The sequence below is a fragment of the Panthera uncia genome, chromosome E3 (genome assembly GCF_023721935.1).
Source record: "Panthera uncia isolate 11264 chromosome E3, Puncia_PCG_1.0, whole genome shotgun sequence".
NCBI lineage: Eukaryota > Metazoa > Chordata > Mammalia > Carnivora > Felidae > Panthera > Panthera uncia.
In genome coordinates this window covers 17,493,605-17,520,068 of record NC_064815.1, presented here as the reverse complement: position 1 = coordinate 17,520,068, position 26,464 = coordinate 17,493,605, and the positions used below count along the sequence as shown (strand labels likewise).

The 26,464-nt window shown below is 45.9% G+C and overlaps 1 protein-coding gene, 1 long non-coding RNA gene and 1 other non-coding gene across 7 annotated transcripts in view; 2 read left to right on the top strand and 1 right to left on the bottom strand.

Moving 5' to 3' along the window:
* LOC125928083 (zinc finger protein 688-like) overlaps positions 1–26,464 on the top strand; it is a 52,880-nt gene that overhangs the window by 19,678 nt on the left and 6,738 nt on the right. The window contains exons 1-3 of one of the 5 annotated variants that reach the window (XM_049638645.1): positions 21,599–22,653; positions 22,970–23,083; positions 23,840–24,356. In XM_049638645.1, the coding sequence (XP_049494602.1) occupies positions 22,458–22,653; positions 22,970–23,083; positions 23,840–24,356 (827 nt within the window). In that variant the 5' untranslated portion in view covers positions 21,599–22,457. The other 4 variants (XM_049638646.1, XM_049638649.1, XM_049638647.1 and 1 more) reach the window with 4 other exon arrangements.
* Positions 2,775–2,881, bottom strand: LOC125928674 (U6 spliceosomal RNA). Its single transcript, XR_007459731.1, has one exon. It is a non-coding gene; the product is annotated as a U6 spliceosomal RNA (small nuclear RNA).
* On the top strand, positions 12,640–15,938 carry LOC125928087 (uncharacterized). The gene is made up of 4 exons (XR_007459553.1): positions 12,640–12,955; positions 14,237–14,583; positions 15,392–15,566; positions 15,806–15,938. It is a non-coding gene; the product is annotated as an uncharacterized LOC125928087 (long non-coding RNA).

Sequence of the window (26,464 nt, the reverse complement as noted above, 5' to 3'; positions counted from 1 at the left end):
GGAGGTTGTATGAATTTACACTCCCATCAGCAATATGTGGGAGTGTCTCTACCACCTGTGAAAACACAGTGCATCATTCATTGCTTCATTCAACAGATATTTTGGGCAAGTGCCACAGGCCATGTAATGTCTGCCCTCATGGAGATTTGAGGCTAAAGAAAAAAATAAATAATGTCAGGAAGCGGTCAGTGCAGGATGAGGGGATGAAAGTGATGAGGGGGATTATTTTGGGACAGGAGTGTCAACAAACTTTTTTTTTAAGATTTTATATTTTTTAAAGTTATTGCTACACCCAACATGGGGCTCAAACCCACAACCCGGAGGTCAAGAGTCCCCGCACACTCCACTGACTGAGCCAGCCAGCTGCCCCAGCAAACTTATTTTTTAAATTAATGAATTAATTTTGAGAGAGGGGTGGGGGAGAGAGAGAAGAGAGAATGAGTGGGGTAGGGGCAGAGAGAGAGGGAGAGAGAGAATCCCAAGCAGTCCGCCCCATCAGTGCAGAGCCTGATTCGGGGCTCGAACTCAAAAAAACTGTGAGATCATGACCTGAGCCAAGATCAAGAATCAGACACCTGGAGCACCTGGGTGGCTCAGTTGGTGAAGCATCCGACTTGAGCTCAGGTCATGATCTGGTTCGTGAGTTCAAGCCCCAAATCCAGCTCTGTGCTGACAGCTGGGAGCCTGGAGCCTGTTTTGGATTCTGTTACCTGTAGCTGTGGCCACGTTGGAGGGGCCATGTCTCTCTCTCTCTCTTTGCTCCTCTCCGGCTCGAACTGCCTCTCTCAAAAATAAATAGACGTTAAAAAAAGTTTTTTAAGGGGCGCCTGGGTGGCTCAGTCGGTTAATCGTCCGACTTCAGCTCAGGTCATGATCTCACAGTCCATGAGTTTGAGCCCCGTGTCGGGCTCTGTGCTGACAGGTCAGCGCCTGGAGCCTGCTTCGGATTCTGTGTCTCCCTCTCTCTTTGCCCCTCTCCTGCTCATGTTCTGTCTCTCTCTGTCTCAAAAATACATAAAAACATTAAAAAATTTTTTTTAAGTTTTTTTTTTTTTAATATAAAAAAGAAAAAGAGAGTCAGACACTTAACTGACTGAGCCACTCAGGCGCCCCCCAGCAAACTTTTTGATCCTTACTCATCTGATAGGTGAAAAATACTATCATTCAATTTTAGTTTGCATTCCTCTATTAGGAGTGACTTTTAAAAAGTAGGCTCCACACCCAGCGCGGAGCCCAAGGCAGGGCTTGAACTCAAGACCCTCAGATCATGACCTGAGCCAAGATCAAGAGTCAGACACTTACCCAACTTAGCCACCTAGGTGCCTCTGATTAATTTTTCAAATGCTTTAAGAGATCCCTGTATTTTCTTTTACATGAATTGTCATTTATATTATTTTTTTGTTGCTAGTCGTTGTCTTCTGCATTTGTAGTTTTTAAAAAATTTTTAAAAATTTACAGTCAAGTTAGTTATCATATAGTGTAACAGTGATTTCAGGAGTAGATTCCTTAATGCCCCTTACCCATTTAGCCCATCCCCCCTCCACAACCCCTTCAGTAACCCTGTTTGTTCTCCATATTTAAGAGTCTCTTCTGTTTTGTCCCCCTCCCTGTTTTCATATTATTTTTGCTTCCCTTCCCTTATGTTCATCTGTTCTGTGTCTTAAAGTCCTCATATGAGTGAAGTCATATGATATTTGTCTTTTTCTGACTAATTTCGCTTAGCATAGTACTCTCCAGTTGCATCCACATAGTTGCAAATGGCAAGATTTCATTCTTTTTGATTGCCGAGTAATACTCCATTGTATATATATGCCACCTCTTCTTTATCCATTCATCCATCGATGGACATTTGGGCTCTTTCCATACTTTGCCTATTGTTGATAGTGCTGCTATAAACATTGGGGTGCATGTGTCCCTTCGAAACAGCCTACCTGTATCCCTCGGATAAATACCTAGTAGTGCAATGGCTGGGTCATAGGGTAGTTCTTTTAATTTTTTTGAGGAACCTCCACACTGTTTTCCAGAGTGGCTGCACCAGTTTGCATTCCCACCAGCATTGCAAAAGAGATCCTTTCTCCGCATCCTTGCCAACATCTGTCGTTGCCTGAGTTGTTAATGCATTTGTAGTTCTTAAATAAGGAAATTAGTCCTTTGGGATATAATTTGCGAATATTTTTCTTAATTTGTCATTGTATATTGACTTCTTTTAAAAATTATTTTATTTTTAAGTGTTTATTTATTTTGAAAGACAGGGAGAAAGAGCGAGTGGGGGAGGAGCAGAGACACAGAGAATCCCAAGCAGGCTCTGCGTGGTCAGTGCGCAGAGCTGGATGTGGGGCTTGAACTCAAGAAACCATGAGATCACAACCTGAATAAAAATCAAGAGTCAGATGTTTAACTGACTGAGCCACCCAGGTGCCCCTTTTTTAAATTATTTAAAAATTGAAAAAAAAGGTTATTTATTTTGAGAGTGGGGGGGGGAGGAGGGGGAGAGAGAGAGAGAGAGAGAGAGAGAGAGAGAGAGTCCCATGCAGACTCCAAGCCCTCAGTACAGAGCCCCACTTGGGGCTCAACCCCACGAACCATGAGATCATGACCTGAGCTGAGATCAAGAGTTGGATGCTTAACTGCCTGAGCCTCCCAGGTGCCCCTATTGTAAATATTTTTCTAGTGAAATGTTAGTTTTCATTATTCAGTGCCACACGTTGTGCTTTGACTCATATTGTTTCCTCCAAGTTCATCTGGGAAGGGTGGCAGTTTGCTGGGGAACCGCACAAAACATGGAATACTTCACAAATTTGCTTGTCATCCTTGAGCAGGGGTCACGCTAATCTTCTCTGTATCATTCCAATTTTAGTATGTGTACTGCTGAAGTGAGCCCTGTATGCCTATTTTTAATCTAAAATGAAAAATACTTTTGGGGTGCCTGGCTGGCTCAGTTGGAAGAGCATGCGACTCTTGATCTCTGGGTCATGAGTTCGAGCCTCATGCTGGGTGTAGAGACTACTAAAAATAAATAAACAAATAAAACTTAAAAAAATGAAAAATACTTTGAATTTTGGCCCTTGATTCCAACTGTTATAATTTCCCGGATTTTAATATTATAAACAAAACATTTGTTAGTTGTGCTGTAGTTGATTTGGGGGTACTGTAACTCAACATATAATTTCCCACCTCAGTGTCCAGGTTGTACCTTGCTTACTCTATCATGTTTTATACTTCATAATATTCTTTTGGTCCTTAAAAGAAAAAAAAATCATGTAGGAAAACGATGTGGAAAAAAAGAAACATGATGTGAGTAGCAAAATTTATATTTTTCTTTTTTAAAATGTTTATTTATTTTTGAGAGAGAGACAGAGCATGAGCAAGGGGGGTACAGAGAGAGAAGGAGACAGAGCGCGTGAGTGAGTGAGCAGGGGAGGGGCAGAGAGGGAGACACAGAATCCAAAGCGGGGCTCCAGGCTCTGAGCTGTCAGCACAGAGCCTGACATGGGGCTTGAACCCATGAACCGTGAGATCATAACCTGAGCCAAAGTCAGCTGCTTAGCCGACTGAGCCACCCAGGTGCCCCCATTTTTCTTTTCTAGCCAATACTGGGCCCCTCTGTTCTGTTGCTTTTTCTTCCTCCACCTCCTTTCACTTATTCCACACTGCATAGCAAAAGATTAATGGGTGACAGTGATACAGTGCTTGTAAGGAAGGAACTTGCCATATTTCTTACAACAGACATTGTTGGACTATTTGCCAAAGCACACTTGACTCGCTGGGGAGCTTTTGTACTTTTTCTTGCAGGAAACACAGCCACCTTTGGAACTATAGTTTTCTTGGCCTTTGGGAGCAATGATGACTTCAATTGGCAGCAGTGGAGCAAAGGAATCACTGATCTATCAGAAACTGGACGCTTTGTCATTTGGTGGCAAACAAGAGACAGGAATAATGCTAAACAAAATAATAGCAAACCTCTTAGGGTTGATATAGGTACTCACCTTTTACTTTTATTGTACACAGTATTTTCACAGGGACTTGCTAATGCATTTAAAAGGTTTTTATCTTTTGGAGGAAAAAAATAACCCAAATCTCCATACTATAGGCACAATAGAAGGACCTTACAACATTTTCACGTTAAGTCATTATGCTCCCATTTAGGTCACAGCACAGGCCACTCCCCAGCCACCGAGGGAGGAACTGATTAAATGGGAGAAATTTATTAAATAAGAGAAAATAAAATTTCCTTCTAGAAACCTTTACATTTATGATCAATTGATTTTGTTTCTTTCTTTTTGAAGTTGGCTCCACACCCAACAAGGGGCTTGAATTCATGACCCGGAGATCAAGAGTTGCATGTTCTACTGACTGTGTCAGCCAGGTGCCCCTATAAGCAACTGATATTCAACAAAAATGCGAAGACAATCCAAAAAGTGAAATAGTCTTTTCAACAAAGGGTGGTGAAACAACTGGATATCCACATACAAAAGAATGAAGCTGGATCCCTATCTTCAACCACAAACAAAACTTAACTCAAAGGAGCGCCTGGCTGGCTCAGCTGGTACAGCATGTGGCTATTGAATCTCGGGGTCATGGGTTCAAGCCCCACACTGGGGATAGACATTACTTACTTAATTTATTTATTTTTGATAGACAGAGAGAGAGACAGAGCACAAGTGGCGGAGGGGCAGAGAGAGAAGGAGACACAGAATCCAATGCAGGCTCCAGGCTCCGAGCTGCCAGCACAGAGCCCGATGTGGGGCTCGAACTCACAAACCGCAAGATCATCACCTGAGCTGAAGTCTGACACTTAACCGACTGAGCCACTCAGGCGCCCCGAGATTACTTTAAAAAAAAAAAAATCTAAAAAAAAAAAATAACTCAATATAGACCATAGACCTGATTGTAAAAACTAAAACTCTTAGAAGGTGGTGCCTGGGTGGCTCAGTCAGTTGAGTGTCTGATTCTTGGTTTTGGCTTAGGTCATGGACCATGGAATGGAGCCCCATATCAGGCTCTGCGCTGACAGCAAGGTGCCTGCTTAGGCTTCTCTCCCTATAAGTGAATGAATGAATGAATGAATGAATAAGGAAATAAACACTCTTAGAAAAAAAACATTGGTGTCAATCTGCAATCTTGGGCCAGGTGGTTTGGTGTTAATTTGGATCTTGGGCCCTTTTCAAGTTTATTTATTTATTTAGAGAGAGAGGGAGCATGAGAGGGGTAGGGACAGAGGGAGAGGGAGAGAGAGAATCCTAAGCAAGCTCTGTACTGTCAGCACAGAGCCTGATGCGGGGCTTGAACTCACAAACTGTGAGATCATGACCAGAGCTGAAACCAAGAGTTGGATGCTTAACTGACTGAGCCACCCAGGTGCCTCTGGTCTGGCAATGGTTTTAGATATGACACAAAAAGGACAAATGACAAAAGATATGCACTAATTAAATCAAGATTAAAACTTGTGTTTCAAAAGATACCTTGGAGAGAATTAAAAGACAATCTACTGAATGGGAGAAAATATTCCCAAATGAAAGGGATTTGAATCCATAAACTCTTACACTGACGCTAGACAAAGACATTATAAAAAAAGAAAATTCTATGGGGCGCCCGGGTGGCTCAGTCGGTTGCACATCCGACTTCTGCTCAGGTCATGGTCTCACAGTTTGTGAGTTCCAGTCTCATGCTGGGCTCATTAGCAATGAACAATCCAGAAAGGTAATTAGGAAAACAATTCCATTTATAATAGCATGAAGAAGAATAAAATACTTAGGAGTAAATTCAAGTAAGGAGGCAAAAGACTTGTACATTCAAAACTACGAAATACTGCTGAAAGAAATTAAAGACCTAAATAAATAGAAAGATATCCGTGCTCATGGATTGGAAGACCTAATATTGTTAAGATGCCAGCAATACCCAAAGAAATCTACAGATTCAGTGTAATCAAATCAAAATCCTAAAGGTGATGACGTTTTGAGAGAGGTGGTGGTTGCAAAACATTGTGAATGCTCTAAATGCCACTTAATTGTACTTTAAAAATGGTTAATCACAGGTGCCTGCCTCTGGCTCAGATCACGATCTCACGGCTCGTACGTTCAAGCCCCGCGACGAGATCTGTGCTGACAGCTCAGAGCCTGGAGCCTGCTTCGGATTCTGTGTCTCCCTCTCTCTCTGCTCCACCCCGCCCCTCACCTTGCTAAAAAAAAAAAAAAGCATTAAAAAAAATTTTTTTAATGGCTAATCATGCTTTGTCTAGGCAATATGCAGTTTGCTTCTCTTTTCTTTTTCTCCCAACATTTTATTTTGAAAGTTTTCAAACACACAGTAAAGTTGAAGGAATTTTACAGTGACCACCCATATATTTACCACCTCACCTCATTCTAGCATTAACAATTTACCATACTTGTACTTATCATGTAACTATCCATCTCTCTACCAGACCATTTCCTTTTTTGATGCACTTCAAAGAAATTGTCAACATCAGTACACATGACCCCTGAACATTTCAGCATGCACACTATTAGCTAGAAGGCAATAATATTTGCTTTACATATTTTTGAGTTAAACTTACATAGAATAAAATGAAAATAAATTTTAAGAATTTGCTAAGCTGGCACAAAAACAGACACATAGACCAATGGAATAGAATAGAAACCCCAGAACTAGACCCACAAACGTATGGCCAACTAATCTTTGACAAAGCAGGAAAGAACATCCAATGGAAAAAAGACAGTCTCTTTAACAAATGGTGCTGGGAGAACTGGACAGCAACATGCAGAAGGTTGAAACTAGACCACTTTCTCACACCATTCACAAAAATAAACTCAAAATGGATAAAGGACCTGAATGTGAGACAGGAAACCATCAAAACCTTAGAGGAGAAAGCAGGAAAAGACCTCTCTGACCTCAGCCGTAGCAATCTCTTACTCGACACATCCCCAAAGGCAAGGGAATTAAAAGCAAAAGTGAATTACTGGGACCTTATGAAGATAAAAAGCTTCTGCACAGCAAAGGAAACAACCAACAAAACTAAAAGGCAACCAACGGAATGGGAAAAGATATTTGCAAATGACATATCGGACAAAGGGCTAGTATCCAAAATCTATAAAGAGCTCACCAAACTCCACACCCGAAAAACAAATAACCCAGTGAAGAAATGGGCAGAAAACATGAATAGACACTTCTCTAAAGAAGACATCCGGATGGCCAACAGGCACATGAAAAGATGTTCAACGTCGCTCCTTATCAGGGAAATACAAATCAAAACCACACTCAGATATCACCTCACGCCAGTCAGAGTAGCCAAAATGAACAAATCAGGAGACGATAGATGCTGGAGAGGATGTGGAGAAACGGGAACCCTCTTGCACTGTTGGTGGGAATGCAAATTGGTGCAGCCGCTCTGGAAAGCAGTGTGGAGGTTCCTCAGAAAATTAAAAATAGACCTACCCTATGACCCAGCAATAGCACTGCTAGGAAGTTATCCAAGGGATACAGGAGTACTGATGCACAGGGGCACTTGTACCCCAATGTTTATAGCAGCACTCTCAACAATAGCCAAATTATGGAAAGAGCCTAAATGTCCATCAGCTGATGAATGGATAAAAAAATTGTGGTTTATATACACAATGGAGTACTACATGGCAATGAGAAAGAACGAAATATGGCCCTTTGTAGCAACGTGGATGGAACTGGAGAGTGTGATGCTAAGTGAAATAAGCCATACAGAGAAAGACAGATACCATATGTTTTCACTCTTATGTGGATCCTGAGAAACTTAACAGAAACCCATGGAGGAGGGGAAGGAAAAAAAAAAAAAAAGAGGTTAGAGTGGGAGAGAGCCAAAGCATAAGAGACTCTTAAAAACTGAGAACAAACTAGGGTTGATGGGGGGTGGGAGGGAGGGGAGGGTGGGGGATGGGTATTGAGGAGGGCACCTTTTGGGATGAGCACTGGGTGTTGTATGGAAACCAATTTGACAATAAATTTCATATATTAAAAAAAAAAAAAAAAAAAAGAATTTGCTAAGCATACACCCAAACCTCCATCAAGAGATAGAACATCACTATCACCCTACAAAGTTCCCTCATGGCCTTTCCTAGTTAAACCCATTCCCCTCCCTCCAGAGACTACTGCTCTAATTATGTTGCCACTACAGATTCAATTACGCTGTCATAAAACATCACATAAATGGAATCCTAAGTGTGTGTTCTTTCATGCAGCAAAATGTCTTTATTGCTTCTCTTTTAGATCTTCAATTCTAGAATTCAGAGCTAGGAGAGTGCTCACATCCCCAACACAGTATTTGACAAAGCTCAGAAATTGCTATTCATTAGTGTTACCTGTGTTAGTTCCCCACTGCTACTGTAAGAAATTACCAAACTAAGAGGTTTAAAATAACACAAATTTATTATCTCACAATTCTGCAGGTCAGAAGTCTGAAAATAGGTCTTCCAGGACTAAAGTCAAGGTGTCAGCAAGGTCGCATTCTCCAAACTCTAGAGAATCCATTCCTTGCCCTTTCCAGCCTCTCGAGGCTGCCCCGAGTCCTCGATTTGTGGTCCCTTTCCAGCAATGCGTCACTCCCACCTCTGTTTTTGTTGGCACATCTTCTTTGACACTGATCTTCCTGCCGCCTCCCTCCCTTTTTGTTTACATAACTCATTTATTACAGGCTAGCAGTGTTTCAAATGAAGAAAGACTCCTCCGGTCCTCAGAATTCACTGTGACAACGGAAGTGGTCTTGTAGGTCCAGACACCACCGGCTACTCTTTTCATGCAGGCACTACGATGCCAGATCCCCACAGTTCACGTCTTCACCCTTGTTTTGCCACAGAAGGAGCAAACGTACTTGGAGTGCTGGCTTATTTCAATTTTCTTCACCATTTTCCTGAGGGAGGCAAATGGGTCCTGTATTTACCGACAATTCTGACCTTCTTGGGGCATTTTAGCCATGTCACTGCAAACTAGGTCTGAGCCCAGACAGGACCCTCTTGCCTCCCTTTTATAAGGATCGTTGTGATTACATTAGACCCCCTGGGATAATCCATGATAGTCTTCCCATCTCAAAATCCTTGGCTTAATCACAACTGCAAAGTTCTGTTTGCCGATGTAACATATTCACAGGTTTCAGGGGTTAGAACATGGACATTCTGGGGTCCACTATTCTGTCTGCCATGTCACCTGAATAAATAAAAGACCGTAAAACCATGCTTCTCAAACCGGGTAGCCTGAAGATAGAAAAGAAATATGGTACATATTCTGGATACGCTTCTTATGGATTTGGGAGACAATTTTACTAACTTAAATTAATAAATGGCTTAAAACACTAGACTTCCCCTCTGAGTCAGAAATTCTGCTTCTATGATTTATTCTACAGACACGCTCATATATGTGCCTAAAGAAGTATATCTAAGGCGGGGGGCAGTGCATGTGTGGCTCAGTTGGTTGAGCATCTGACTCTTAATTTCAGCTCAGGTCATGATGTCAGTGTTCCTGAGTTCCAACCCTGAGTCAGACTCTGCACTGACAGCGCAGAGCCTGCATGGGATTCTCTCTCTCTGCCCGCACCCCAACCCCAACCCCCCTCTCTCTCAAAATAAATAAATAAACTTTAAAAAAAATCATATCTAAGGATGTGATTACATTATTTTATGGCAGTAAGACTGGAAAAAAACTAACTGACCATTAACAGAAAATGAACTAGATAGGGGCACCTGGGGGGCTCAGTCGGTTGAGCATCTGACTTCAGCTCAGGTCACGACCTCATGGTCAGCTGTGCTGATAGCTTGCTCAGAACCCTGGAGCCTGCAGGGGATTCTGTGTCCCCTCTCTCTGCCCCTCCCCCGCTCACGCTCTGTCTCTGTCACTCAAAATTAAATAAATGTTAAAAAAAAATTTTAATAAATTTTTAATAATTTTTTTTTAATTACAAAAAAGAAAATGAACTAGACAAACTGTTCCATCCATAGTGGAACACTATGTACGCAGCCATTAAAAAAAGCAGATCTATATGTACTGAAATTGAACAATCTGCAAGGTGCATCAAGTGAGAAAAGAAAGCAAAGTGAACAGTGTGTTTATTATACTACTTATGAAAGGAAGAAAATGTATCCTTTCATGTACCTAAATTATCTCAGGAAGGACACAAGAAACTGGCAATAGAGGTTGTCTCTAGGAAGGGGGAAGGGGAGGGGAGTAGAGGAAGGAGACTTTTTTTTGTTTTAATTGAAGCATAACACACATATGTAAGTGTACGTACAGGTCAATTTTCACAGTCTGAACACATCTGTGTAACCAGTGCCTAGATCAAGAAACAGAATATTGGGGTGCCTGGGTGGCTCAGTGGGTTGAATGTCCAACTCTTGATTGTGACTCAGGTCATGATCCCAGAGTTGTGGGATTGAGCCCCATGTCAGGCTCTGTGCTGGGCATGGAGCCTGCTTGGGATTCTCTCTCACTCCTTCTGCCCCTCCCCCTTGCTCACAGGCATTCTCTAAACAAAAAGAAAAAAAAGAAAGAAAGAAACAGAATATTACCAGCACTGGGGCGCCTGGGCAGCTCAGTTGGTTAAGCGTCTGGCTTCGGCTCAGGTCATGATCTCGCGGTTCCTGAGTTCGAGCCCCGAATCAGGCTCTGTACTGACAGCTCAGAGCCTGGAGCTGCCCTCAGATTCTGTGTCACCCTCTCTCTCTGCCCCTCCCCTGTTCATGTTCTGTCTCACTCTCTCAAAAATAAATAATAAAAACATTAAAAAAAATTAAAAACAGAATATTACCAGCACTTTATTTTTAAATGTTTATTAACTTTTGAGAGACAGAGCGTGAGTGGGGGAGGGCCAGAGGAAGAGGGAGACACAGAAACTGAAGCAGGCTCCAGGCTCCACACTGTCAGCACAGAGCCAGACGAGGGGTGCCAACTCACAAGCTGTGAGATCATGACCTGAGTTGGATGTTTAACCAACTGAGCCACCCAGGTGCCCTGCTTTATTTATTTACTTCAATGTTTATTTATTTTTGAGAGTGAGAGAGAAGGCACACGAGCAGGGGAGGGGCAGAGAGAGAGGGAGACAGAGGATCCCACGCAGGCTCTGTACTGTCAGCACAGAGCTGGACATGGGGCTTGAACTCATGAACCATGAGATCATGACTTGAGCCAAAATCAAGAATGGACACTTAACTGACTGAGCCACCCGGCACCCCTACTTATTTATTTTAAAGTAATCTCTACACCCAACGTGGGGCTCAAATTTATGACCCTGAGAGCAAGGCTCCACTGACTGAGCCAGTCAGCCACCCCATTATCAGCACTTTACAAACAAAAAGCTTGGATTAGTTTTGCCTGTTTTTATATTTTATGTAAATTGAATCACATATTACATACTATTTTTGTGTCTGGCTTTTTTTGCTCAACAGTATGTCTGTAAGATTCATCCATATTATGCATGTAGTTCTAGATTATTCATTCTCATTTCTAAATAATATTCCATGAATAGTATTCCAATGATTTATTTATTCATTCTTCTACTGTTGTGAATAGGTTGTTGGCTACTGCAACTAATGTTGTTTGAACATTTGAGTACGTGTCGTTCAGTAAACCTATGTATGCACTTCTTCTGATTATGTGAGTAGGAGTGGAATTGCTGGGTCATAGATAGGCATGCAAATCTTTAGCTTTAGTAGATACGGACAGTTTTCCAAAGTTGTACCAATTTACACTCCACCTGTAGTATAAGAACGTTCAACATGTTCAAAACTTACTTTTGACTATGCACTCTATTGAATTTGACTATATGATGAAATAGAATGCATATCCACATGAATTGTACAGCTAGATTATGTCTTCAAAGTGGTTTCACTGTACGGATGGACAGTTTTTTGTTATATCCGCAGAACTTTCCTTCTCCGCTCCCATGAATACTACTTGGTTAGAAAAGTTTGAAAAACAGATTAAGAGGTGATTTGATTCATTTCCCAGTTTGATTACTCATTTATGAGCTGTAATTCGAACACAAAATTTCTGATCGAGACAGGGTACAGTAAGTGCTTAGCTAAGCACTTGGCTGAACCTGGGAGCCAGATGATTTTGAACCTGCTTTCTGTCCCTCAGCTGCTGCGTCTGTGAAAGGCAAGACATCTGTGACCTCGGGGCATGGGCCAAATCAAATACCGGGTAGGAATCGTTTCCGCAGCTCGCCCGGGCTAGCCCTGCCCAGGGTACCCAGAGCAGGTTGGTGCAGGCCAGCCCTCACTTCCATCATCTCCAGTTTTCAGCCTTTGGCTTTTACTCACCTTCAAGCCCGGGACATCTGCACCTGCTCGTAACAGGTCTCATGTAAGTAGAAGGCAGTAACCTCAAACCGTCAAAAACACTCTTTTAGATCCTGTCCCGGAAAAGCCAGGTCAAAAGAAAGCCTACTTAAGAAGAGAGAAAGAAAGAGAAAGAGCCTACTGCCTCTCAGCGCGTGCCACCTTCCAGACAGATCGCTCCTTCTCCTCAGCCTTTCAAATAGGCCGCTCTGGAGAGACCAATCACAGCCTTCCTTCTTCCCCTAATCGCCGGCGCCGTCCAATCAACGTACGTCATCTACGACTTGCTGCCCTGCAGGTCCAACCTCCCTTCTGGTTTTCCCCTCGGTGAGGAAGGGCAGACCGGAAAAGCAAAGGAGGTTGAGGTCGAAGAGGCGCCATGTTGGTTAAGGGCAGGGCAGTGGCCGTTCAGGACTTTTTCAGAAGAAAGCTAGCAAAGCTCTAGCGTTTTCACATATTCCAGAAGCCTCTCTTGGCGTAGCACTGAAGGGCTTTTCCATGATGCCTCCCGAGGAGGCCGGGCGTGAGAAAGCAGCCCTGGGGTCGTGAACTTCGCGGACGTGGCCGTGTACTTCTTCTGGGGGACTGGGGGTGTCGGCGGCCAGCGCAGAGCGCCCTGTACCGGGACGTGATGTGGGAGACGTACGGCCGACTGGGCGCTCTCGGTGAGGCCCGGCGGTCCAGCTAGGGGGAATGACGGGAAGGGGGGGGGGGACTGATGTCCCCAGATTCGAGTGGGATGGAAGTGTGGGGCACTGAGGAAGCAGCCTCATCCTTCCCTCTTGGGTTCTCAGCCGAACCCAATGTTTCCCCTCCGTAGGATTTTCAGGCCCCAAACCCGCTTCTATTTCTTGGGTGGAAGGAGAGGTGGAGGCCCAGGATCCAGAGGGTGACGGGGGAAAGGTAACGGGTGGGTACTTCACTCAAACCCAGTATTGGCACCTCTTAGACGCCCGTCCCCTAACTCGAATCCATAGCACACACTGTCCCCTCCAAAGCCCCATCGCGTATCCCTAAACCTCCTCTCCAGAAGGTTCCAATCTCACTGCAAAATGGCTCATAGAACAGCTAAATAGCACTACTTAATCATACTGGGAAACCCCAGTCTAGTACAAAATAGTGCTTGAGTTGTCAGGGCAGCAAAAGGAAAGGAGAAACACACACCTAATTTGATTTTTCTTGTGTAATAAAATGAAGATAAATCTTCCTTTTAGGTATTAATATGTGGACCACAATGCAAGGATAATGTCATTCATCAGAGATTCTAAAATAAAACATGTTGGGGTTCTTGGGTGGCTCAGTCAGTTAAGTGTGGGACTTTGGCTTAGGTCATGATCTCCTGGTTCAGAGTTCCAGCCTCGAGTTCAGCTGTGTGCTGAGAGCTCAGAGCCTGAAGTCTGCTTCAGATTCTGCATCTCCCTCTCTCTCTGCCCCTCTCTCACTCATGTTCTGTGTCTCTCAAAAATAAACATTAAACAAACAAACAAACAAACATGTTTTCTCTGCTGTCACGTCATAATAAATGCTCGTTCCCAGGTCTTCCTGTGGAACCTGGAGTACAGTCCAAGTGTAGACTATTTGATGACATCCCCTTACTGGGGTTGGCCCAAGGGAGGTCATTTAGTGGCTGTTTTGCAAAGGGGTCATAAATAGGTTCAGGGTTGTAAGCTCCACAAAGGCTGAGACCATCACCACCCTCAGTGCCTGACAGAGTAGGGGTTCACCTCTGTTTATCTCCAGCTTTCAGAGCTTTCATGTGTTAACACCGTCCAGATGATGAAATTTGCTTTTACTCCAGGCTAGCTTTCTGGGTTTGATGAGGCCCCAGTCTCGAAGAGCCCCAGTCCAGCAGACTGCCGTATATTCAGACATTCATGCTGCTTCCCAGGTCAGGCCACCATATGGAATATACTAAGTTTGAAGTTTTATCTTTTATCCTGTCTCAGGATCCGGGGATGACAGTGAGGAAAAAGAACTGAACAAGAGTCCAAAACAAAGAGACGGCGCATGAGGAAGTGTCTCTCGAGGAGTGGTTACCATCCAGCAGGCCACCTGGCCCCAGTCACAAAGCCACCTGCCCAGAGCTCTACTGGACTCTGGGAAGAGCCCGATCTAGCCTTGGTTCAAGGACATTACAACCCACAAATCACCCTACTCTTGCCCAAACTGTGGCCACAACTTCAGCTACCCCTCCCTCCTGGCCAACCTGGGGAGCGGCCCTGCCAGTGTGACCAATGCCAGGCTCGTCTCTCCCAGTGCAAACATCTGCTCCAGCATCAGCTCTTCCACACAGGTGAAAAGCCCCACTCTTGCCCTGATTGTGGGCAGCGTTTCCACCAGAGGGGTTCCCTGGCCATCCACAGGCGGGCTCACACCTGGGAGAAGCCCCCCCCCAGACTGCAAAAGTCGCTTCACTTACCCCTACCTGTTAGCCATCCACCAGCGCAAGCACAGAGGGGAGAAGCCCCGACAGCTGTCCCGGCTACAGCCTCTGTTTTGCCTACACCTCCCCGCTGGCTGGCCATCCTCAGGTGCACACATACAGGCGCACACACTGTGTGGACTGTGGCCTCCGCTTTACCTATACCTTTCTCCTCCTCAGTCACCGGCACATTCACTCTGATAGCCCGCCCTTCTCCTGCCCACAATGTGGGAAAGGCTTTAAGCGCAGGTATGCCTTGGAAGCCCATCAGTGGATCCATCGCTCCGGCGAGAGCCTGAGGGAGTAGTGGCCTGTGTTAGGGCTTTCAGAGCCGATCCCTGTTTTGGGAGGCCTCCAGTTCATTTCCGGTACTTTCCAGGTATATTTCAAGAAAGTGGGTGATGGAGCTCACAAGTGATGATTAGAGTTTTCTTTGGAAGGGAAAAGGCCAAGTTTATGCATTTGCGGGATAAGGAGTGGAAAGAAAGGAGGCATTTGAGGAAAACAAAGCTCTGAGTTCAGAGGGCAAGCTGATACCTTGGAAGGAGGCAGGAATCAAAAGCCACTTGAGGGCTGAACCCATTTTCTGAGGCTTCTGCTCCCAAGTCCCATGTGGAGTTTCTTCACTGCCAATCATTTCCCTAACTAGCTTTTCCCCCTGGGTTGTTCTCTCCCTTAGAGCATTCTGCTTTCTGGACTGTAGCTCTCCTGTTCCTCAGAGATGAGATCCTCTGGACGCAAGAGCCTATGGAAGGAGCCTGCACCCTCTCCGAGGACCCTCTGAAATAGAGGGCACACCTTGGGCCCATCCCCAGTGGGGGAAGCTCATCCAAGGATTCTTTTAGCCAGTGCAGGTGAGACACTTGGCAAGGAGACACATGCAGTGTCAAGCCACTGTTGGCACTCTTTGGTTATAAGGGCCTAAAGGTGACGACAGGGAGGAGAACAGTGGCTTCAGCTGGGAAACTGCCCTGCCCTGTGCTCACTCTGTACATAGCGCACTAAAGTATCACGCTTAGCTGAAAGGTTTTTTTTCCCTCTTTTATGAATTAGTGATTACGATGTTGTGTGTTTGTTTTTTTTTTTTCCTCAGATATTCACATGTTCTCTGGATTTTACACCTTCTGAATAAAGATGTGTTCTTGGACCACAGCAGGCGGAAACAAAATGCTGGGACTTTTGTTTAAAAGAAAGAGTAAATTACCGGTGATAAGGGTTGAAATCAAGGCCTAGTATCTCCAGTCTAATTTTTACTGTAACGTTTTTATGTGTCAACAGTTAAAAGGGGTCTTTGTGACCCACTTAGATCCGCTAGCCCTATTTTCGATTAGGAAACTCTTGAAGGAATAAGCAAGGAAGTGGATGGGACTAAGCATGTCTGCATGCCAGGCATGGTGCCAGGGGATTCAAATAGCTCTTTGAACAAAAGACTGCTCTCAAAACCCCTGGGTTCCAAAAATGATTATTTTCTAGAATGTTTATGTATTTTGAGAGAGAGAGAGAGAGAGAAAGCATGTGCAGGGGAGGGGCGGGGGGGGGGGGTGGGGGAGAGAATCCAAAGCAGGCTCCACGCTCAGCAGGGAGCCTGACACGGGCTCGAACCATGACTAACAATATCACAACCTGAGCCGACATCAAGAGTTGGATGCTTAACCGACACTTAACCACCCAGGAGCCGCCCCCCCCCCCCAAATGATTATAACTGGGTGTTATTTTACCTCACCACATAGCCTCTCCTGAATTGGTAGACATGGATTCCAGGCTGGGCTCAGTCCCAAGTAGCTATGGGCCTTAAGCATGTCATTCAACCTTTCTAAGCCTCAGTTGTCTCACTTGTCAACCTCACAGGGTTGTTGGAGATAAAACGTGAAAGCACCTAGCATGTCTTCATAGTCTGAAGTGACTGAGTGCCCTCGTGTCACCGTATGACATTTTTTCAAACATTCAAAAGAGTTGTAAGAATTTTATGGTAAACACTCGCGCCCATCATTTAGATCCCACAATTAATCCAGATTCTACAATTATGCTTTATCACATGTCGATCCATCTCTCTAGCCCCTGTCCGTTTGTTTATGCGTCGTATTTTATTTCACAGTAAGTTGCAGACCTCATTACCCATCATTCCTCAGCTCTTCAACATAAGGCTGAGCTGTACGCAAGAAACTTCGGCGTTCCGTTATAACTAAAGCTATCTTCTGCATGTTTTATGAATTCTCATAGTCCTATGTGATCGAGATTCTGGAACAACATGTTAGTGGGCAATCAAAACATTTTGAAAGCGAGAGCATCTTTGTATTTTTATGTGTGGCAGGAAAAACAACATGACCTCAGCCACTTATGATGAAGCACAGTTTTAGTCTTGAAGGTGTGTTTCAATCCGATTAGTTAACACCCAAGTTTATTGTTTAGCTCTATCTCCTTCTTAAGTTTTCTCTATCCCTCGTGCAAAAAGAAGTGGTTTATAACATTGTACGTGAGTACACAAAAGTATTTTTTGGTCCAGGTGAAATCCTTTGTAGTTTCTCTTTAGGTAAAGTTGATTCTCTGCTTGGAAGGAGACTCCTATCTGGAGGCACATTTTTCCTTACTCTATTTCTACACTATTCATCACTGTGAGTGCAGTGAGGCCCCTCCAGGACTCAAGGTTTGTTTTTTTTTTTTTAATGTTTATTTTTGAGGAAGAGAGAGAGAGACAGAGTGAGCAGGGGAGGGGCAGAGAGAGAGGGAGACACAGAATCCGAAGCAGGATCCAGCACAGAGCCTGATACGGGGCTGGAACTCACGAGCCGTGAGATCACGACCTGAGCCGAAGTCGATGCTGAACCAACTGAGCTTGGGGCACCTGGATGGCTCAGTCGGTTGCGCGTCTGACTCCGGCTCAGGTCGAGATCGCGCGGTCCATGAGTTCCAGCCCCACGTTGGGCTCCGTGCCCATTGCTTGGAGCCTGTTTCGGATTCTGTGCCTGCCGCTCTCTCTGACCCTCTCCCGTCCGTTGTCTGTGTCAAAAAAATAAATAAAGGTTAAAAAAAATTTTTTTTTAATTCTTTTTAATGTTTATTTTTAAGAGAGAGAGAAACAGAGCATGAGTGGGGGAGGGGCAGAGAGAGAGAGGGAGACACAGAATCTGAAGCAGGCTCCAGGCTCTGAGCTGTCAGCACAGAGCCGGACATGGGGCTCAAACTCGTGAACTGTGAGATTGTGACCTGAGCCAACGATGGACACTTAACCGACTGAGCCACCTAAGCGCCCCTCCAGGACTCAAGTTTTAAAAAATTATAAAATAAGCAAGTAACTGTTGAGGTGATATCAGTGGAAGGCACACCAAAAGCCAGAAGTATTTCAGTGAAAACCAGCAAAGGTGGGGCAAGAAAATACAAAGACGGAAAAAGGCACTAGCTTGGGCAGCAATGAATAATTTGTGAACACAAGGGGGAGGGGCGGGGACAGCAGGTGCTAGCGCAGGCAGGACAGCCAAGCAAGGAGTGATTCCAAGACCAGACAGTGGACTGCCGTCAACAGAGAGGAGGGTTTTGTTAATCCAAGGACCAAATGGCACCTGCCTGATTGCAGGAATATTCCCAATGGGATAAAGCTATCTAGTATCTGTAGTCCAATGCCACAAGCCATTAAGCTGATCCATCTCGACTGAAAAACTAGGAGGATTTTGAATCTAGGAGGCAGAGGATACAATCCAGGACAGTGGGGAAGTAAGACCCTGGACGACAGCTAAGGCCCAGTCCAGTTTGAGGGCTCAAGGAGGGAGGTTTCCCGGGGCGGGGGTGGGGGGGGTGGGGGTGGGGGTGGGGAATGGGAATTTGAGGTTTGATGCTATCCCTGGTAGTTCAGAACAAGTTAAAGAAGCAGAAAGGGCAGATGATGCAAGGAGAAAGGAAATATAATTAGAAAGTTTTTAAAAGCGGGTGCCTGGGTGGCTCAGTCGGTTTAAGTGCCTGACTTCGGCTCAGGTCATGATCTCACAGCTCGTGGGCTTGAGCCCTGCGTTGGGCCCTGCGCTGATAGCTCGGAGCTGGAGCCTGCTTTGGATTCTGTGTCTCCCTCTCTCTGCCCCTGCCCCGCTATTCTCCATCTCTCTCAAAAATAAATAAACATTAAAAAAATTGAAAAAAAAAAGTTTTTAAAAGCAAACAATGACAATGGCAATATTACAATATGTAAATGTACCAAATCAACATGTTATACACCTTACATTTACACACTGCTATATGTCAAATACATTTTAATTTAAAAAAAGCAAACACTGACCAGAAAAGAAACATAATCACAGCATGTATAGGAAATTTCACAAATTTATTACCTCACGTCTGGAAAAAAAGTGAGCAAAATGGGGCTAGAAACCAAGCAAGTATCATTGCAGGATGCTCACAAACAATTTCTAAAATGAGTCTATCAAGAAACAAGAAAAGCGTATTTTTAAAAATGAAAGCTCCAGAAGAAGTGGCTAAGAGTTAAAAGTATATTGATCCAGGGGCACCTTGGTGGCTCAGTCGGTTGAGTGTCTGGCTCAGGTCATGATCTCCGTGGTTCATGGGTTCGAGCCCTGAGTTGGGCTCTGCACTGATGGTGTGGAACCTGCTTGGGATTCTCTCTCTCTCTCCCCTCCTTTCTGCTCCTCCCCTGATCCCACTCTCGCTCTCTCTCAAAATAAATAAATAAACTTAAAAAAAAAAAAAGGTGTATCGATCCAGTTTGGGAAGATGAGAAAGTTCTAGAGAGGATGGTGGGGATGGTTAAGATGGCAGTGAAATAAGTCAGACACAAAAAGACACATGCTATATGGTTCCACTTACAGGATGTACCTAGAATTGGCAAATGCATAGACACATAAGGCAGATTAAAACTTAACCAGGAGCCAGGGTAGAGAATGGGGAATGACCACCTAGTGGGTTCCCGGTTTCCTTCTGCAGTGATGAAAATGTTTTGGGAGTAGATAGTGGTGATGGTTGCTCAGCATTGTGAATGTAATTAACACCACTGAACTGTAAAATTAAAAACGGTTCAAATGGCAAACTTTATATCTTGTGTATTTTACAATTAAAAAAATAATGTAACATACAAAACCCATTAAACTGTACAATTTAAATGCAAGAGGTATCTATTGAGCTAATTTAATCTCAAAGCTGTTAAACAAAATGCCTTATACAAACGTTCACAGCAACACAAAAGGTGGAAACAACTCAAATTTCCATCAGCTGATGAATGGGTAAACAAAATGTGGTATACATGTGTCCCCTCACTTTTCAAAAGCTCCCATTAGGCCACTTCACTTTAAGAAAAACCTACGTTAAGGGGTGCCTAGGTGGCTCAGTTGGTTAAGCGTCCGACTTCGGGTCAGGTCTTGCGGTTCATGAGTTCAAGCCCTGCGTTGGGCTCTGTCTGACTGTCTGACTCAGCTCTGTCTGAGCTGACAGCTCAGAGCCTGGAGCCTGCTTGACATTCTGTGTCTCCCTCTCTCTCTCTCTGCCCCTCCCCTGCTCGTGCTCTCTCTCTCAAAAATAAACAACCATTTGAAATAATATATTTGTTAAAAAAAACACAAAAAAACCTACATTAGTACCCATTTTCACTAACTGAAAGAGAGCCAAAAAGAATTTTTGCTTTTACAGAGGCAGCTTGCACCCCAAGCAGCAAGAGTGGCCCCACCAAGCTCCTTCCCAGGGAACTACACTCAGCCCCTTGGCATCAAGCTACTATAGCTTTGAACTGTGTGAGTATCTGTTCTTGATCTAGATTTATTTTGTGCGTCCTACGGTATAAGTAAAGCCTAAGAGAGGTTATTTTTGGGGTCTGGAAATGTTTAAAAAAGTTTTCCATATAAGTTAATGGTAATTGTTTCTTGGCTTTACACCATTTCTGGGTGGCTCAGTTGGTTAAGTGACTGACTTCGGCTCAGGTCAAGATCTCATGGTTCGTGGGTTCGAGCCCCACACTGGGCTCTGTGCTGAGCACTTGCTTGGAGCCTGGAGCCTGCTTCAGATTCTGTGTCTCCTTCTCTGTCTGCCTTTCCCCTGCTTGTGTTCTGTCTCACTCTGTCTCTCAAAAATAAATGTAAAAAAAACCTTTTTTTTAAAAGAAAGGTTTCATAGAAACATTCTACTATCAGATAGCAGGGAAAACCTATATCCATACAGTAGAGTATTATTCAACCATAAAAGGAGTGAAGCACTGATAAATGCTACATTGATGAATCTTGAAAACTTTTTGCTAATTTCAGAAATCAGACATGTAAAGGCCACAGATTGCAGGATTCCATTTCTGTGAAATATCCAGAAAAAGTAAATGCATAGAGACAGAAAGATTCGTGATTACCATGGGATGGAGGAAGGGGAGAATGAGGAGTGGCTGCTCAAAGAGTTGGGGGTTTCCTTTAAGGGTGATGAAAGTAGTGATAATGTTTGCATATTATTAATGTACTAAATGCTATTGAATTTTAAGGTATAAAATTAGTTTTTGTTATGTGTATTTTACCACAATCAAAAATTGTGTAATGACTGGAAAGTGTGTACAAGGAGACATTCAGGGGTGACATCTAAGATGTGTATTTTGTTTTGAGTGATGGTTAACACGGTTGTATGCATTTGTCAAGACTCAGCGAATTTTACATTGAAGAGCTGTGCGTTTTACTTTATGTACATATAATTCAAATTAACAAAAGAGTTCAAAGTGGTCTTTAGGGAACAGAGTGAAAAGAGTAGGGGAGCTGCCTTTTTCATTAAAAACCTTTGCATTACTTTTTAAAAACCATGACTATTAGTTAATTTGGAAAAAATTAAAATGTAATTAAAAATGTCCCCATTCCGATTCCAACCTCACCAACCAAGTTCTCCCCCTAAGCTCCAGTCCAGAGACTGACAGCCGTCCCGCGATGCAAGGAGTCGGGCGCGATCCACAGCCGTGGTCCCAACGGTAAACGTGTACCTGGTTTCTACCTCGGCTGTACCCCAGGGCTTGGCCAGAGCATTTGCGTCTCTGGGGCTGGGGACCGGATTCCAGATCCTGCCGCGGGAAGGCGAGGAGGGACAACGTCGAGGACACAATGCGCAGCGCCACACGGGCCGAGGGCCGCCAGAGGTTCCATAGCCAGCCGAACGAGGGGTGATTTCCAACGCTCCACTCGCCCGGCCGGCCGGGCGGTGCGGCCTCTTCCTGCTCTTGGAACCAATCACCGGCCGCCTGGCAGTGCAGGCAAAGAGCGGTGCTGGAAGCCACGGTCCGTCCATCCTTCTTGAAGGCAGGAAGGCTCCGCCCCTCAGCCCACCTCTACCCAGTTCCCATTCCGCCCCGTCCCGCCTATCTCCTCTCCCACCCCACCTGCAGCGGCCATTGTGGTTGAGGGCAAGTGGCCGCTGAGGCCGGAGAAGCCAGATAGGCGCCATGTTTGGTATGATCAAGGAATGGCGCCCTTAAAGAATCCAGAGACAACTGGAGCCAGGATGTCGCCATATTTTCTGAAGACACCTTCCGGGTCTCTTAACCCGGCTATCTAAATCCAAGCTGCCATGAAGTGAATAAACACCGAGGGGTTTTGTTTGTCCCCATCACACCCCCCCGAATCCCTAGCAGCCAGTCCCTGCTACCTCGGTGCCCTCGACTGCGTCCGGACGCTAAGGCTGGGCGGGGCCCCGGCCTCCGGAGCCCTTCCTGTGGACGACGAAAGCTGAGGCCGCGCGCGGGGAGGCAGTGGCCTGGGGGACAGGGCGGCCGCTGCTCGGGGCCGGGAGGCCCCATGGCGCCGCCCCCAGCCCCGCTCCTGGCGCTGAGACCGGGGGAGACCGGGGTTGGTTGTAAGAAGCCTGGGGCCGTGAGCTTCGCGGACGTGGCCGTGTACTTCTCCCCGGAGGAGTGGGGGTGTCTGCGGCCCGCGCAGAGGGCCCTGTACCGGGACGTGATGCGGGAGACCTACGGCCACCTGGGCGCGCTCGGTGAGGCCCCGGGTCAGAATCCCCCCCACCTCCTCCTTCACTGGGGTTCACAGGGGAGATGACGTGAGGACCGAGAGGATTGTGAGCTCTAATCCCGCACTATTCCACCAACAGCACCACAGCCACCTCCATTCCCAGGGCTTCAGGTTAGGTAGGGAGTGCTTCCATCCCGCATCCCCTTCCTTCAAGCAGGAGCGTTGCAGAACTTGTCCAGCTTGAGCATAAGTTCTGAGGAGGTGCCCTTACCCTGGCAGGGGGATGCCATCTTCCCAGGACAGCCTCTCAGGCCAGCACTGTGATCCCTGTTCTCTCCCAGGATTCCCAGGCCCCAAACCAGCCCTCATCTCTTGGATGGAACAGGAGAGTGAGGCTTGGAGTCCCGCCGCCCAGGATCCTGAGGAGGGGGAAAGCCTGGGAGGAGCTCTGAGAGGTGAGGGATTGTCCCAAGTCCCCCCCCCTCCCTTGGCGCTCCAGGGCTTCCTGTTTCACAGAATTTTCTTTTGAATCCCCACTGCCAGCGTCCCTAAAGGAATTAAAGAGACTGCCAATGTTGGATATTAAAGAGGAAAGAAGACAGACCTGGTACAAAGTTTTCAGAACTTGGGACAGTAGTCACGTTAGGACCAGAGTAGGAGAAGTAGGAGCCCAAGTCCAAGACTCTGGTTTCTAGGTCCCACTTGGAGAAAACACCAGCCACTCTTCCCTTTTCAAGAACAATTAAAAACCCCTAGGAATGGAAGCGGCTTCAGGTCTGCCTTTCACATTCCTCAAGCAAGGCAAAGTGGTACAAGAGAAAATGCCCAGTAATCAACAACTTGGTTCCCCCCCCATCACCATCCCCTAGCTGAATGCTCTTGTGCAAATGTTTCCTCGTCTGTAAAAGTCTTACCCTACAAAAAAAAAATTGAGAAAACACAACAGTGATAGCTACTGTTTTCTTGAGCATTTACTAAATGCCAAACATGCTTCTACTGATTTAATCCTCCCGGAGACCATGTGAAGTAAAGAAACCTTTGAATCCCATTTGCTACATTGAGACACCAAGGCCCAGATAAGTCACTCTTCAAAGCTTGTGTTTTAATCGCTGGACAGTACTTTTCTGACACTTCCTAAGTAAAAGAATCCTATAACCTGAGACGGTGGAAGCAAATGTGTTTTAAAACGTATCTTAATTCCTGTTTCCCAGGAGGCACCCCAAACAAGAAGGAAGAGGCACCAGAGGAAGGGCCAGGAGCCAAGGGACCCAGAAAGACTCCTGGGAAGGAGCCTTCTAAAGAGCTGGTTAAACACAACCCTGACTGGACCGTAAGAAAGGTTTCGGCAAGAGCACAGCAACCCACCAACGCTGCCTGGAACCAGAGCACAGGTGTGCAGCCCTCGGTCCCGGTGCCTGGCGTGGACACACAGGACAGCCAGCGGCGTCACGTGTGTGCAGACTGTGGCCGCCGCTTCACCTACCCCTCGCTGCTGGTCAGCCACCGGCGCATGCACTCAGGGGAGCGACCCTTCCCCTGCCCCGAGTGTGGCATGCGCTTCAAGAGGAAGTTTGCTGTGGAAGCCCACCAGTGGATCCATCGCTCCTGCTCTGGGGGGCGGCGCGGTCGGAGACCTGGGATTCGGGCTGTGCCTCGGGCTCCGGTGCGGGGGGACCGGGACCCGCCGGTGCTGTTCCGACACTACCCGGACATCTTTGAGGAGTGCGGGTGAGCTGCTCCAGCAGGCTGGGGTGGAGCCTGACCTTGGACTGCCTGGGCCCCCCAGGGAGGCTCCCGAGTCAGGGATTTGGGAACCAGAAATTCATCCCTTGGGCTTCCCTCGAGGATCCCTCAAGTTTTCAAACTTGTAAAAAGAAAAGTGCCTGTAAAGATTCAAATAGATTAAACTTGATGCTACTCCCCTCTCAGGCTTTCTAAAAAACTGAAGAGGGTAGACTTTTCTCAAAGTGTTCATCTCAGCAGCACATGCCACCGAGATCTTTCTGGGGTCTCAGAAACCAGCCCTTGCTGCTTCTCTACAGAGGAAGCAAATGCTGAGGGGACTAAGGCCTGGGGAGGCCCCAGGGGGTGGCAAAGCCCTGGCTAATTGACAGCAGCAGGGAGTCTGGGAAGTGAAGTGGGTGGAAAGAACACAGATGCACGGATCTAGTCTCTGCAACTTGTCCCCAGGTACAGCTGGTAAGTCACATGCCATCCCTGAGCCTCAGCTCCCTCACCTGTAAAATAGAGATTCATAATATCTACCTCAGAGGGTTACTGTGAAGGCTGAAATTTTAACAAGGTAGTATGTACAACATAGTAATTGTGCAATAAACATTTGTGGGAAGAACAAATTATTGTTGATATTTTATGCATTTTAAGGAAAATGTAAAGAAGCCTGCTAAAGAGGCAGGGCATGGATATCAGCAGCCACATTTTGCAGATGAGTAAACTGAGGCTCTGAGAGAAAAAGTGATTTTCTCAAAGCGTCACTGCTATAAGGCAGCAAAGCTGGAAACTGACACAGTGCCTAGAAATCTGCCACTTTATTTTTCTTTTTAAAACTTATTTATTTATTTTGAGAGAGAGCGAGCGCGAGCAAGCGAGCGGGAGAGGGGCAGAGAGAGAGAAAGGGAGAGAGGGAGAGAGAGAGAGAATCCCAAGCAGGCTCCATGCTGTCAGCATAGAGCCTGACACCGGGCTCGATCCCACAAACCGTGAGATCATGACCTGAGCTAAAATCAAGAGTCGGACGCTTTACCAACTGAGCCACTCGGGCGCTTCTATCTGCCACTTTCAATGGGCAGTCCTATCTGGACAGAAAACAGATCAGGGGCTCAGGTGTGGCTGAGGTGAGAAAGGAGGCCTGGGCGGAGGTCTAGCCCTGCCTTCCTGGGGGAGTCTCAGCAGGAAACAGAGTCCCATCAAGGCCGGTGACCTTGCACTTAGAAAGTGCCATCAACATTCAGTGGCCATATGTTGAGTGGCTTCTGTGGGAGACTGCTAGGTGGTAAGGGAATTCTGGGATAAAGTAGGCTGATCCCATTCATTCATTCAGCAAACACCCTATAAGGCCTCTGTGGGTTTTTGTGCTGGGCTCCAGGGACACTCAGACTCACTCGGATTCAGGTCCCAAGTTCCATGTGGGAAGATAGTGATTGGGGCTATGATGGAGGAAGCCCAGAGGCACCACCTAACCCATCCTGGCTGGTGATACACCAGGAAATGCAGCTTGGAGGAGATGGTTGTGCTTCCCATGACATGAGTAGGAATTAGAGTAGAAATAGAGCAGAGTAGGAATTGGTGTGCGTGGGAGGGAGATTTTCAGGCAAAGGGAGCCTTGTTTCATAGAAAGGATAAAAAGTCGGCACAGTGTGGAGTAGAGGTTAAGAGCATGGTCTCTGGAGTCAGACTGTCTGGGTTCGGACCCTGACTCACTTGCTTTTTTTTTTTTAATTTTTTTTTTTTTCTAACATTTATTTATTTTTGAGACAGAGACAGAGCATGAACGGGGGAGGGTCAGAGAGAGGGAGACACAGAATCTGAAACAGGCTCCAGGCTCTGAGCTGTCAGCACAGAGCCCGACGCGGGGCTCGAACTCACAGACTGTGAGATCATGACCCGAGCCGAAGTCAGCGGCTTAACCGACTGAGCCACCCAGGCGCCCCCTGACTCACTTGCTTTATAGCAGTGCAGTCCCTAGCAAGTCACTTCTTGCCCCGCCTCTCATGTGCCTTAGTTTCTTCATCCATGAAACCTGGATAATAAAAGCACCTACCTCATAAGAGTGGTGTAAGGATTAAATAAGAGGGTACAGGGGCCCTTGGGTGGCTCAG